This window comes from Halichoerus grypus, chromosome 4 (genome assembly GCF_964656455.1).
Source record: "Halichoerus grypus chromosome 4, mHalGry1.hap1.1, whole genome shotgun sequence".
NCBI classification, from domain to species: Eukaryota; Metazoa; Chordata; class Mammalia; order Carnivora; family Phocidae; genus Halichoerus; species Halichoerus grypus.
In genome coordinates, this window is record NC_135715.1 from 184,882,760 (window position 1) to 184,896,191 (window position 13,432).

Consider the following 13,432-nt stretch of genomic DNA (forward strand, 5'->3'; position numbering starts at 1 on the left):
GTGAGAAAGGTCAGGTGAGGGGGGGTGGTGCAGGGGTAGGGGCAAGTCAGGGTAAACTTCCCCAAGAAGGAAAGATTTGAGTAAAATGCCTTACAGACGAGAGAGTGAACCATGGGCGGTTCTAGGGGGAGGAAACTTCCAGGCACAAGGAACTGCTGCTGGAAAGGCCTTGAGCAGGAGCCCCTGGTGCTCTGAGAACAGTGAGGGGAAGAGTGAGGGGCAGAGGATCCAGCAAAGGGGAGAGGAATTGAGGGGGTTCCATTAGGTGGGACCCTGGGCTTTCACCATGAGGGTGGAGTCAGTAGGATCCGAGGGGTTTAACAGGCACAGCAGGGCTGCTGAGCAGGGAAGAGGGTCTAGGATGGGGTTGGAGGGCAGTTGGGATGGGGGTTGGCAAGATAGAAGTGGGGACACCAGGGAAGCTACTGCAAAACCTGGCAATGATTGTTTTCCAGTGGAGGTGAGGACATGCAGCCCATTCTGCACCTACGCCACCTAAAGGCAGAACCAGTAAATTGTGGGCCGGCTCTTTGGAGGGCTGTGGATGTTTGCCAACTTCCTGCCTCTTGTCTGGAATGTCACTGGGGCTGGACCTTGGGCTAGATCAGGAATTTCCACCCTAGGGAGCTGGGGGAGGGGTGGAGTGGGGAATGAGGCAGGGATGACGTCTTGCTGTGAGTTTCTTTGAGAAAAGAATTCCCTCTCCTTTTAAAAAAGGTTTCCCACAATGAAAATACATCCAGGAAAATAAGGAACAAGAGGAGGCTGGGTCTCAGGAACTCCGCCCTCACAGCTTCCCTCTGTCCCCATGTCCCCATCGTCTACCTCTCTAGGCACGTAGTCTCTCTGGGCGGGGCTGGGGTCACGTTCTTTTTGGGGATCCCCCTGCCTGACCTTAGTCAGGTGGTGGATTCTGGCCAGCCTGATGGAAGCTGGTCGTCTGTGCTGTGTCCAGGCTGAAGCATGAAGCATAACGGGACCTCAGCTCCATGGACGACCGACGGGCAGGGTGGTGAGGGAGGACCTGGGACAATGCAGGTCAAGGGCTAGGAACACCCACTAATCTCAGGCAACGGCAATGAGTTTGTTTTATTGAGTGGCCACTGTGTGCCAAGCACGCAGCATACGTGGTTGGATCAAATGACACTTCCTCCGGGGCGCCTGGGTGGCTCAGTCGTTAAGCATCTGCCTTCGGCTCAGGTCATGATCCCAGGGTCCTGGGATCGAGCCCCACATCGGGCTCCCTGCTCCGCAGGAAGCCTGCTTCTCCCTCTCCCATTCCCCCTGCTTGTGTTCCCTCTCTCGCTGTGTCTCCCTCTGTCAAATAAATAAATAAAATCTTTAAAAAAAAAAAAAATGACACTTCCTCCCTGCTAAGGAATTAGAATGACTAATTTGGGGCTGGTCACCTTCCATCACCTGCCAGTGAAAGAAAGTTTTATAACTCCGGGGCTGAGGGCAGGTGTTCTTTCAGCAGAAATAAAGCCCAAGCCAGACTTGGTAGTTCTCAAGAAATGACTTCTGGGAAATAACCACGTGAAATAGTTAAATGGAAAGAAGTTAGCCAGCTTAGTAGGACTCTGACTCTTTCCTGGGGATCAGGAGTGGATGTAATTCTTCAGTGTGATGGGGGGAGCAGAGGGTGGGCTGGGGACAGGGCACAAGGTGACACCCCGCAGACCACCCCCCTCCCCGCCCTCGCCGTGGGGTGTGTGTGGCATTCCTCGGGCATTCCTGGCTGCCCTGGAGCTGGAGGTAGGAAGATCGGGTGGTTGGCTTGTGGAGATCCCAGTCCTGCAGGACATGGGTCTCCCTCGGTCTGCAGATGTCTTGGTGATTTGCACGAAGGGAGCATTCTTGCCAATGACCTAACTTCCAGAGGGAAATGTACCTAAAATTGGATGTCCTTGTAAGCTGCAGCCCACTGACAAACCCTTGAGGCAGGCCAAGTATAATGTTCCTCCAGGAAGCTCCTGTCTTAATGTTAATGCCTTGCTGGAGGGAAAAACTACCTTAGCTTGACAATAGCCAGGCCTCCAGTATCTTGAAAATCTTCTTCAGCGTATGAAAATCCTTTCGGAAGTTCCCTTTGTCTTGACTTCCCCCAAACCCAAAGGATATAATCAGTTGTTCCTCACAATCCCGGACCAGCAGCTCTTTCTGCCCACGGGTCCTGTCCCCGTGCTTTAAATAAAACCACCTTTTTGCACCAAACATGTCTCAAAAATTCTTTCTTGGCCTCCGGCTCTGGACCTCACCAACATCCCAAAACTACATCAAGTGTAAGGTGTGTTTTAATTTTAGGTATTTCAGGACAGAAGCTGGAGCCTAGAGGAGACTCCCCTGACCCCCGTCCATATTCTCTGCCCCTCCTGCCTTGGGTACAGCGGTCCTTCTTCATCACCCCCACTGCAGGGCACCCCGTGAAAAACCTGGACAGTGGGAACTCGATGCTTGGAAGCACTAAGAGGGGAGGGCTCGCCCCCAGCCACCTCCCCGACTTCCCATCCCCTACCTCCACCTAGACAGTGGGTGACCACAGTGCCTCTTTCAAGATGTGGGTGCTTCCGTGCCTCCTTGGGGCCTCTGGTCCTCCGCTCTGGGGCCCCTCCTGCCTTCACTTCCTGCTTTTCCCTGCAGCCATTGCAATGAAGCATTTCTACCTGGGACCTGGCACTATTCCGGATTCCCTGTTCTTCACAACAGACACAACGTTGGGGGGGGGGCGGCGGGGGGGAGTTGGGGGTAGGGGGATTGTGATTTCACAACTAACATCCAAAGAAAGCTTCAAAACGAATGTAGACATCTCAGGTCTCTCAAGATAGACCCCCCACCAGCAAAGCATCTTAAAGCAGGTCTCCACTCGCCCCACTCTCCGAGGACTTGTGGACAGCCGTGCAGTGACAACCTGTTTCCTCTCTCACCTGCTTGTCCCCCCCCAGTCCCCCAGCCCCGCTGCTTTTCCTCCCAGCCCTCCCTGCCCCCACTCCCAACTGCTGTCTCCTCCTGGTTTCATTTTTCCTTCTGGAAACACCTTCTTTCCTTTCTCATCATTGTTTCTGAAAGCTGGTTCTATTTGAATAAATGTTTAAATAAACTAGAACACATGAAACACCCAAACAAAACAACCCGGAAGTCAAGCAAACCACAAATGTGCGCTGTCTCACCCTGCAGGGTTAGGGAAGCTCTTGCTATTAAGTTGCAGGCTTCACCGCTTTAGTTAGATTGGTTCCTTTGTCAGAAGATAAAAGTGAGTCTTATCAAAGGGCAGTGGATGTCAGACTTCATTGTGGCAAAAAAGTGTCACCTCAAAAACTTGTTAAGCCTGTTAAATGCACCCCTTTCTGGGCATCAGTCCTAGAGATTGCCATCTAGGGCCAGGGACCCTGGAATTTGCATTTTAACAAGCTTCCTGGTGATTCTGAAGCTGCGGGCCGTGGACCACGTCAGCAGGAAGGGGCCCCACGTACAGCCATCTTGGAGGACCCCTCTCTGAACACCATCTGGTCAAATATACTTTACAGGGACCAAAGACCCCTCTCGTGGTGCAGCTTCCCACAGAGCAGGTCATGTGGGCCTTCTTGCAAACGGGAGATTCCAGAATCCAGGTCCGAGGATGCTGTTGGCCATCTCTAGGCTGGGCCGACAACCAGACCCCAAACTGTTTCAGTGAAAAACAGACTACATAGCCCTCTTTCAGCCTGCATTCCCAGTACGGCTCCTAGGGTGCCTACACTAGCCTTGAGGTCTTAAACCTGTGATAAGAACAGAAGGGACCTTTCTCGTGTTACCTTCAGGCAATCCTCAGTCACTGCAGAAGTCGGGAGTGCCGGGCCCTCAGAGCTGGGTTCGGAGCCTGCCCTGGGACAGGAGGAAGAGCTCTTCTTTGGCTCAGGTCTGCCCAGATGTTCCAAAGAGCTCAGAACCAGGGCCAGAGGGTAAACCACTCTGAGGACCCGGGGACAGATGGTTTTGATACCAGGTTCTGGCTATGCATATAAATCAGGGGTGGTCCAGATATGGAAATAACCAAATTTGCCCCCTGGCTTCTGGCCCAGGGCATTGGTATTTGTAAGCGCTGAGGGGTGGTCTGACTGCCTGTTAGGACCAATCCTCTGCCTTACTTCTTAGGAGGATGTGCCTCTCCCAGGGGATACTCCTCCCCGCAGGATGTCGGTATGTGCTAGAACGTCTCTGGTATTTCCAGCTGGTGAGTATTCACATGTTCCCATTAGCCTGAACGCCCACTTTTCACCTGCAGCCAGAACCCTCCTGCCTGAGGGCAGAAGGACCAGGCTTTCACACCCCCAGGGCACTTCCGTGGGCCTAGCAATCAGTTCAGACCCTAGGCATGGGGTCCGCGCAGAGCCAGCCCCTCAGTCTGGGCCTTGAGAGCTGGGCATCACTGCAGCCCCGGGTCTGAGCCCACAGCCCCAGGGCCCGGCTATCTTCCTGGAGGGCTGCCGAGTCTAAAGGCTGGAAACCTTAGTGTTGCCCCTGGGAAACACGGACATGTCTGCCTCATCTCATTCCCGAGACTCTACAGCATTTAGAGGGCCAAACCGTCCCTCCACCTTGAACAAGTTCTGTCCCAGGGCGATGGGACGGATGAGTTCTGGTGGCAGCTGACATCCTGGACCTACAGCCACCCCTTCCTGCTGACACTCAGGCCTTGTATCCAGGCCTGGGTCCCTGGCCTCCCTGCTGAGTCCCCCTGCTCGAGGGCCTCGTGCTGTCTTCCGGCCAATTGGCCTCCATGTCACATCTGGATCAACGGAGGAGAGGGTTCCCACAGGGATGTCACCCGCCTAAATAGTCAGATGCCAACAGTTGCTCGTGGGGCAAGGTGTCCCTAGTGCCAATGCATCTCCACTCTGGTCTTGTCCAACAGACATGCCTGCTGGCACACTGCCCAAAGGGATCCTCTGCTGGGAGGGTCCTGACTTTACTTTACGTTAGCTCTGCAGATGCAGGTGGCCCCCTTGAGATCAGGGGAAAAATGAGTAAGACAACGGCTTCTCGGATTTCGTTATCTCATGTATCACTTCTCAGTGGTGTGGCTGTTAAAAGGAATAGGGTCTGTGTTGTCTTTCTTTCTTTTTTTTTTCAGGGACAATGGCAGAAGGGAGAGCCTGGAATTCTGTAGCCCACACACCCAATTCCAGGAGGCGAGGAACTCAGGAGCATCTTTAGGAGGAAAGAAGCAGTCAGGCTTCTCAGACAAGGAAGGGGAGAGGCCAAGGCTCCCAGCAGGACTGACCAGGCCAGCTGGAGGCAGAGCTCCCCAGCCACCCGCAGGATGGGAGCTTGTTTGCTGGGCCTGGCTCTGCCAGAGCGTGGAGAGCATCTGAGAAAAGGACTCAGGCCAGATGCTGATTGCCAGTTAAGTCTACCTCCCCCGAGGGCAGGTGTACTTGACCAGGAGACCATGCCTTCCCAGCTCCTAAGAATGAATTTTCCAAGGTTGAATTTCTTTTCCTTTTTTTTTTTTTTTAAGTAAGCTCCACGCTGGGTGTGGAGCCCAACACAGGGCTTGAACTCATGACCCTGAGATCAAGACCTGAGCTGAGATCAAGAGTGAGACACTTAACCGACTGAGCCACCCAGGCGTCCCTCCAAGGTTGAATTTCTAGTATCAGCTGTAGGGGGGAGCATATTCTTACATATAATTCCTCTAGTCACTCCCAATAGAAAGCTTTTCCGTGTTTCATTTTTGTAGCCTCAGCCCTGCCCAGCTTCAGGGGACCACTTTAGAGTCATTTATAACCTCCGGTGTCATAGCTTGTGGGGGGGCAGTCCTGGGCTGACCTGGGCTCTCAGTGGCCCTGGCCAGCGGGGGAGGGGAAGAATGGAACCAAGCTGGACCAGGAAGGGAGAAACAGCCTGGGGGCAGAACTAGAAGGGGTCCCTGGGAGGAGGCAACTGGCCTGTGTGCAGGGGTGTCATGGACGCCAGAGGGCGGGCCTGGGAGCGGGAAGTCAAGAGAAGAGCAGGTGGGAGTCTACCTCCCGGAGGGACTGGGGGAGAATGAGGGTCAGAGTGGACCAGAATAAACCAGACCCGGCTCTTACAGGTGGAAATAGTGTGGAAACCAGAGGAGCAATAGGACAACAAAAGGGAGCCAGAGGGAGAGATGGCTCCTGGGATGGGGTCTTGGTTGTCATGGCAACTAAACTGACAGCTGTTGAAACTTTCAAAGGAATAAATGACTCTTTCAGTGTTGTTGGGTTTCTTTTTCCTGTTACAGAACAAGCCAGAGCTGTGCTAGGAGAAAGAGAGACGTGGTTCAGCTTGCCAGGGCCAGAATGGAAGAGAGGGTCACAAATGGATGCGCGATCATTTAATACACAACAATCCTGGCCGCTGGTAAACATTGGGGGGGTGGGGAAGATCTTTTATCCTGATGCACTGACAGTGAGCTGGGAGGAGAGATCTGCACCGCAGGGACGGCCATCTCTACGCCCCCCCCTCCATCTTCCCTTCCAGAACGACATCAGGAGCGGGAGTCTTTATGGTCCTGCTTGTCCCCTTCCCACATCACAAAACAAATTCTATTTCTTTACCTGCTTCTCTTAAGTCAGGGTTCAAGCTGCCTCCACCCTTTCCTGGATCATAGGTGGTCAGTCCGTATCATAGTTCACCCTGCTGTGGAAACACTGGGGGACTCTCTCTCCATGGTCTGTTTATGAGTCTGTGTCACCAGGTACCGGAATGGAGGCTCCCACACACTCCGGCCCGAGTCCCTGGTGGGGGAGGACAGCGGGGTCCCAAGGTGCCGCTCGCTTCTTGTGTCAGTCGGCCCGAGCTGCCGCAACAAAACCCCCAGCTCGGGCAGCTTAGATGACAGGTATTTATTTCCCACAGCTCTGGAGGTTGGAAGTTCTGGATGGAGGTGTCAGCTGATTGATTCCCTCCGGGCGAGAGCTGCATCCTGGCTTGGAGGGGGCCTCCTTCTTGCTGCCTCCTCACCTGCCCCTTCCTCTGTGCGCATGGGCAGAACCATCACGAGGTCTCTTCCTCCTTTTATAGGGACAATCATCCTATCTCATTAAGGCCTTATGCTTGTGACTTCATTTAACCGTTAACCCCTTCTTACAGGCCTTGTCTCCGAGTACAGGAGGTGCAAATTCAACATATGGATTTGTTGGGGGACACAAGTCAGCCCGTAACACTCCTCCATTGACACTACATAAGAAGGAAAAAATCAGAACCACAGGTCAGGACAACTTGGTAGTGGCAGTAACTTTTTATTTTTGTCTTGAGAAAAGAAAAGTATTGTGGTAAGAAAAATTTGCTTGGTTAATAGAGAGCGATGAGCATTATTAAAATGATAAAAAAAATATTGACCATAGAATTGCGATTGTTTTGAGTTAGTATATTTAGGTCTTAGACGAATGACCTCAGAAGAGGTGTGCTTCCCAGAACTTGTTTTTTCTTTTTTTAAAATGATAAATAGGGAGGCCAGAGAGTGGATAGCCAGCATATGGATAATAGATGTTCTTGAAAGAGAGCCCAGAACAAAAGGATCAGAAAGATTTAATGCAGCTGCTGAAAAAAGAACTGGATATGTATATTGAAAGGGCAGAGTGCCAGGCAAGATCAATGATAAGAATATTACACTGAATCCTGTCCTGTCAAAAATATATAACTAGAGAGAGAACAAGAAAACCTGCTATGTGTCTACACACCAACAAAGAAACAGAATTCTGACTTCACGGGTGTAGGACGAAAATGCCCAAACCACAGTGGACCAAAGTCTAAGTTGATTCTGAAGGTGAGAAGTTGTGATAAAATACATATTGTAGCCCAACAGTGAATTTATGAAAACAAAGAAGATATTCAGAGCTGTGCAAAGGCTCAGAAAACATGTCACCTGTGTAATCTTCTTTTAAAATTACCTAACGATACACTGACTGAAAGAAGGAGCAAAAAAAGAAGGAAGGAGAAGTCACTGCAAGAAAAGACCAGCATTGATGTTGCTCTCATGAAGATAGGTTATCATAGTTTCAACTTGTGCTTTTCAATTTAGTAGATATTTGAAGTAACAATTTATATAATGTAACAAAATAATGGCTTATATAATATAATTGAATAAAATTAAAATAATTAATACAAAGTAAAAGTAAGCATTTAATAATGTTAATATTATAGCCATATTATAAAATAGTGAATTCCTCCCCATTTGAATTAGGAAGCTGAGGGGCATAAAAAGTGACAAACACCTTGGCTTAAATATGTGGCTCATTAAAGATAATTTATTTTTGGCTCTGAATTTATTTATTTATTTTTAAAGATTTATTTATTTATTTGAGAGAGAAAGAGCACGAGCTGGGGAAGGGGCAGAGCGGGAGGGGCAGAGGGGGAGGGAGAATCTCAAGCAGACTCCCCGCTGAGCTCAGAACCTGATGTGCAGGGCTCTATCTCAGGACCCTGAGATCATGACCTGAGCTGAAATCAAGAGTCAGATGCTCAACAGACTGGGCCACCCAGGAGCCCCTGGCTCTGACATTTAAAAAATAAGTTAAAAACACATTTGGAAAACTTGCAGGTAAATATTAGAATTAAAAACTCCTACAAATGCCTTCCAGAATAGAAGGTGAAAACAAAAAAAATGTAGACAAAAATCACATGAAAGTATTCCAAAGAGAAGGAATAAAATAATATGGCAGAAATAAGGCCAAGTATAAACAATACATGCAATGAATGACTTCTTAGAAAACTATAAAAGTGGAACTGATTCAAAAAGCAAGAGAATATCTGAATAGTTTAATGACCCTGAAAAAGCAGAGAACATGGTCAATATTACCTCTACAAAGAATGGTAGGCTATATAATTTTATGAGTTGGTTCATTTAAAACATTATAAACTATTCCGGAGCATATAAAAGTAGAAAATTTTAGGCATTCTTGTGCCAAGCTGGGATAGCCCTACATCTGATTTTGACAGGACACAGAAGCTTACAGACCAACCTCCTTCATAAATACAGGTGCAAAATACTGAAAAATACTCTCTGCAATGATATATGAAATATATTATATATATATACATATATATAACAGAAACACTATATAACAAAATATACATATAAAACAGAATCAAAATAATTTCCACACAATTTAGGATTCAACTTAGTTTCTTTTTCATAGTGGTAGGACTGTAGAGATTCTGAAGCTATTATCCTTGTAGTTTAGTTGAGCAAATGAGAATAGGTAACTGTGGGAGAAGAGAGATGGACATATTGACAAGGAAGAGGCCTGTGGTGTTGGCTGGGGATTAGAGGTGTATTTTACACACACACACACACACACACACTTCTTTTAGGTGTAGAAAGAAACAACAACAAAAAGGAAGGCATGATGATGGTATGAAGGCTCTAGCTTTGAGTCAAGAGGGCTACCAATAGCATCCCAGACTCATTGACTGTCTAAAGATGGCCAGGGTCACGTCATCCGGATCCTGAAGTTGGGGTGCCTTAGTCTTTCTAGAACAGGGTCAAAGAGTCTGGAAGCTGTTTTCATTGGCTTTGCAAAAAATAAACACCTCTTTGAGGTCCTTTTCAAATTCTGCCTCCAAGTCCAGTCCTATCTGACCAAAGTCGGAAGCCTGAAAGAGAAATAAAAGCAAACAGATGTCTAAGGACAAAGAATTAGGACCACCAAAATCACTTGCATTTTTGCATTTTTTGGGGGGAGCCCCTCCCTGCCTGTCCCGAATGCTGTGCTTCCCCAGCAGCCAGGCAGACTGCGCAGGGCAGGGGGAGATGCTGATACCACAAATACTGAAATGAGCGAGGCTCTGCCCGATTCCTAACTTGGACCTGACAGGTGGTCAGGACTGGAGAGCTGATTTGGATCACTGCAAAGCCTGACCTTGGGGTAAAATAGATAGAGATAAAGCATTTCTTGAAAGCCCACCCTCTGAAGGAAAGATGAGCCTTCCATTCTCTGAGGCTGAAACTGGGCCAGGCCCGGAGGGGGCTCCCTGGGTAGACTCTCCTTCCAGCTCCATGTGCAGACACCAGTTAAAAATTTGTGGTTCATGAACATGCCAATTTGTGCCATGGAGGAAGGGAAGGAGGCTGGGTGGAGATGGAAATCTTCCTTAGATATCTCCCAAGAAATATCTACCCAAATGATAGCATAAATCAGGATAAACTCAATAGACTAAAGTTAACAACCCGTTGGCTTGCAAGATAACTCAACTCTTGCTACTGACAAAGGACAAAGCCAACACCATCCGAGGACAGTTCTGTAGGTTTGGGTCCCCTGGGAAATTTAGGAGTAAAAAAATCCAAGCATGAGCATCCTGGGAGTTTAAGTTATTTCATAAAGTTTAATTCCTTCACTTATTTCTGTATTTCTGAGGCATGGAAAACAATGCAGCCATGAACTACCTTTCCTCCCCGTTTGAACAAGGAGGCAGGATGAGATCGACTGTTTTCAGTGTGACTATCCCGCTCGTCCTAGAATCAGGGACGGATTTTCAGGCCCTGTTTACAAGGATTCTTCCCTGTCCTGCTTGCTGTCCTTTCTGAATTCCTCTCCACTCCTGGAATTTAGAGGCTGCTTTCTTCTATAATCCCACTCCTTTTGAGCTCTCTCCACGACGAGATTGGTACAATTCTCTCAACGTTCTGCTGCCCCAGAAATTAGGGAAAAGTAGAAAGGAGGTGCAGAGGAAACAGGAGACACCCCTTACCTTGTAAAATGTTTTATGGTTGCGAAAAATCAGGCGCATGTCGCGAACAAACCACGCCACTGTGTACACTTTCTCAGTCAACCGTTCCTTAACCAGGTCCAACCACATGGCTTCCTTAAAGGGCTCTCCATAATCTCGAATCTAGGGACAAAGCCACCAAAAGGGTGATATTAACACAGCCATTATTCCTGGAAGGGATCCAACTGAAATACAACAGAAGTGATGATATTAGCATCGGACTCGTCTACGCCAGACACCGCTCCGAACACCGCTCCGAACCCTACGGCTGCCAAGGAGTCGGATGCTAATATCATCACTTCTGTTGTATTTCAGTTGGGTTAGGTTAGCATATTTAGCTATTTCAGTTGGGTTAGGTTAGCATATGGGTTAGGTTAGCATATTTAGCATATTTCAGTTGGGTTAGGTTAGCATATGATCCTACAACAACCCTATGAGATAGGTCCTGTAATTACCCCCATTTTCTAGGTGAGGGAACCAAGGGAGGGAGACGTTAAACAACCTACCCAGGATTTCACAGCTAAAAAATGGTAGAGGCGGGACTTGAAGTCTCCCGAGAAGGTGCTCTAAACCCTCTGCTGTCTGTAAGAAAGACATTCCCACTGAAGAGCAGGCGAAACTGAGGTGCCTGGGAGGCGGAGCTAGTTGCCCGGGGTTCCCAGAACCAGGACGCGGTGGGTGGAGTTTGAACCGGGTTGTCCCCCTCCAGACTCTGCAACTAAACCTGCTCTCTGCAAACAGCAGTGCCCTTAGGAGTCACACTCCCAAATTCCAGAACGAGCTTTGCATAAAAGAGATGCCCGGAGGACAAGAATCATAAAATGTCACTTACATTAGGTGGGGTTTCTGCAAAAAAGGAGCTTTGTGGATGACAGTAGGCCTTCAAGAGGAGGAACTCACATTTCTGTAAAATGTGAAGAAAGCTTTAAAGGGAAATGCAGCTCGGAGAAAGCGAAGCCGGACCCGTGCCCAGACAGACGGGCACAAGCAGGAAGAGCCAGACACAGCCAGCCGTCCAACCACATTTGCCAAAGAGCCGTGGGGTGCGTCGAGCTCTTTTTGGACTCTCTTTGGGCACCGAATCGCCATCCTCGGAAGCGAGACACTGCAGGCTCCCTCAGGTACCCATGGGCGCCCTTCCCCTCCCCCTCTACCTGTTGGACTTCTCACATGTCCGGGGTAAGGAGAAGGCTTGGGGTTGGCACCCAACTCACCAACTGCTCCTCAGGCTGCATCTGCCTCTCCAGGGCCTCAGATTCCCCGTGACACTGCTGCCTTCCCGAAGACTCTTTTATCCTGCAGAAGGTGCAACTCCACGGCCTCCTGAGAGGTCAGGCATAAGTGAGCAAGGGCCAGGCCCCTGGAAACAGCCCCTGTTCCTACGGCTGCCACCATCCTCCTTTCAGGCATGGCCGATGGACACAGCTGGGAGATGAAGGGGACACCTCCCAGAGTCTCCAAGACCCCACGTGGGGCCTGAGCCCCCGACCCTCCTCCCATGGAGGGTGGCAACAGGGGGCTCAATGCGTGCAGGGCGGTGTCAGGGTGAGTGGTGGGCTCTCCTCTCCCCAGCTGAGCTGCTGGGAGCACAAGGCGCCCTGCTGTCACACCCAAGTGTCAAAACTGGGCCTTAACCCCTGGGGACCCAGGCTTCTATCAGCCCGTCGAGCCCGTGGTAAAATGCATGAACCAGGCCACGTTTCCTGCCTTTTCTGAAAAAGCACAGAACATAAACAGCTGGTGTTTCCCATCCTCAATCCCCAGGGACAGGAGTCAGAGTCGTAAAACTAGGAGAGGACACTACCCAGGGACAGTGGCAAGGTGGAGTCAAGGTGGCTCAGTCACAGACTCAGAACCAGAGGCTGTCATGATACCACACGGAACCTAGGCTGCTGCCCCATCCCGAGACTCCGGGTCACACCTGAGCCACGACACTCACGGGTCCCGCTCTTCCACCTGGAGTTGAGCCACCAAAGGCAGAGCCCGGACAGAGTCTGTGTGCAAAAGGCAAGGCTGGGTCTCACTAACCTCTCCGCCTCTGCAGACGGGATGTGACAGTCCTCATGAAAGGCTCTTGGACAAGTGTCACAGCAGAGCAGTGGTCCCCCTCTACAGCACACCTCACATTCCTTGGAGTTTTCCCACTGGAAGGGGAGATAATGCAGCAGCGCTGGGATCAGCACTGACACCAAGGGGCTTTGGAACACACCATCCTTGTGTGTTCCAGAGTGGATGTTTCCAACCTGCCTGACCGCGGCGCTCCGGGAGAGTGCTGATGGAGCGCGAGCCTGGCTTTTCCAGTCGCAGAAGGACGAATGGCAAGAATCATCAAGCTGCCCCTTGAACCACACCTGTCAGAGTTGGAAGGGATGGAAGGTCCTTTAAGCCCTTTCTACACAAAGTGTGGTCTGAGGACCAGCTGCATCAGCATCACCTGGGAGACATGCAGACCTACTGAATTGAAATCCATTTTAACAGGATCCCAGATGGCTTGGAAGTACATGAAAATTTGAGAAAACAAAGCTTTAGGCAACCTCCTCATTTTACAAGTTGGAAAGACGAGATGCTTTTTTTTTTTTTTCCCTGCAGAGTCAACACAACTTAATACCTGAGCCAGACTGGCCCCCAGGCTGCCTGTGCCTGGGTTCAGAGCTATTCCGTCCACTGTGTGTCATCCCAGGCAAGCATGCTGGGCAGACCCAGAACAGTTCCTGAC

The 13,432-nt window shown here is 49.8% G+C and overlaps 1 protein-coding gene and 1 long non-coding RNA gene across 6 annotated transcripts in view; both read right to left on the reverse strand.

Annotated features, from left to right (window-relative positions):
* Nucleotides 1–1,007, reverse strand: part of LOC118522472 (uncharacterized) — a 35,127-nt gene extending 34,120 nt beyond the window's left edge. The window contains exon 1 of the long non-coding RNA XR_004910639.2: nt 826–1,007. This is a non-coding gene — a long non-coding RNA (uncharacterized LOC118522472). The remainder of the gene's footprint in view (nt 1–825) is intronic.
* A 5,328-nt stretch (nt 1,008–6,335) lies between these two features.
* SP110 (SP110 nuclear body protein) overlaps nt 6,336–13,432 on the reverse strand; it is a 41,352-nt gene continuing 34,255 nt past the window's right edge. For 4 of the 5 annotated variants that reach the window (XM_078071431.1, XM_078071433.1, XM_078071430.1 and 1 more), the window contains 5 exons: nt 12,745–12,860; nt 11,931–12,039; nt 11,549–11,620; nt 10,699–10,839; nt 7,232–9,603 (listed from right to left, as the gene is read on the reverse strand). In XM_078071431.1, the coding sequence (XP_077927557.1) occupies nt 9,493–9,603; nt 10,699–10,839; nt 11,549–11,620; nt 11,931–12,039; nt 12,745–12,860 (549 nt within the window). In that variant the 3' untranslated portion in view covers nt 7,232–9,492. Of the gene's footprint in view, nt 7,186–7,231; nt 9,604–10,698; nt 10,840–11,548; nt 11,621–11,930; nt 12,040–12,744; nt 12,861–13,432 lie in introns of those variants that run through there. The other variant, XM_078071432.1, reaches the window with a different exon arrangement.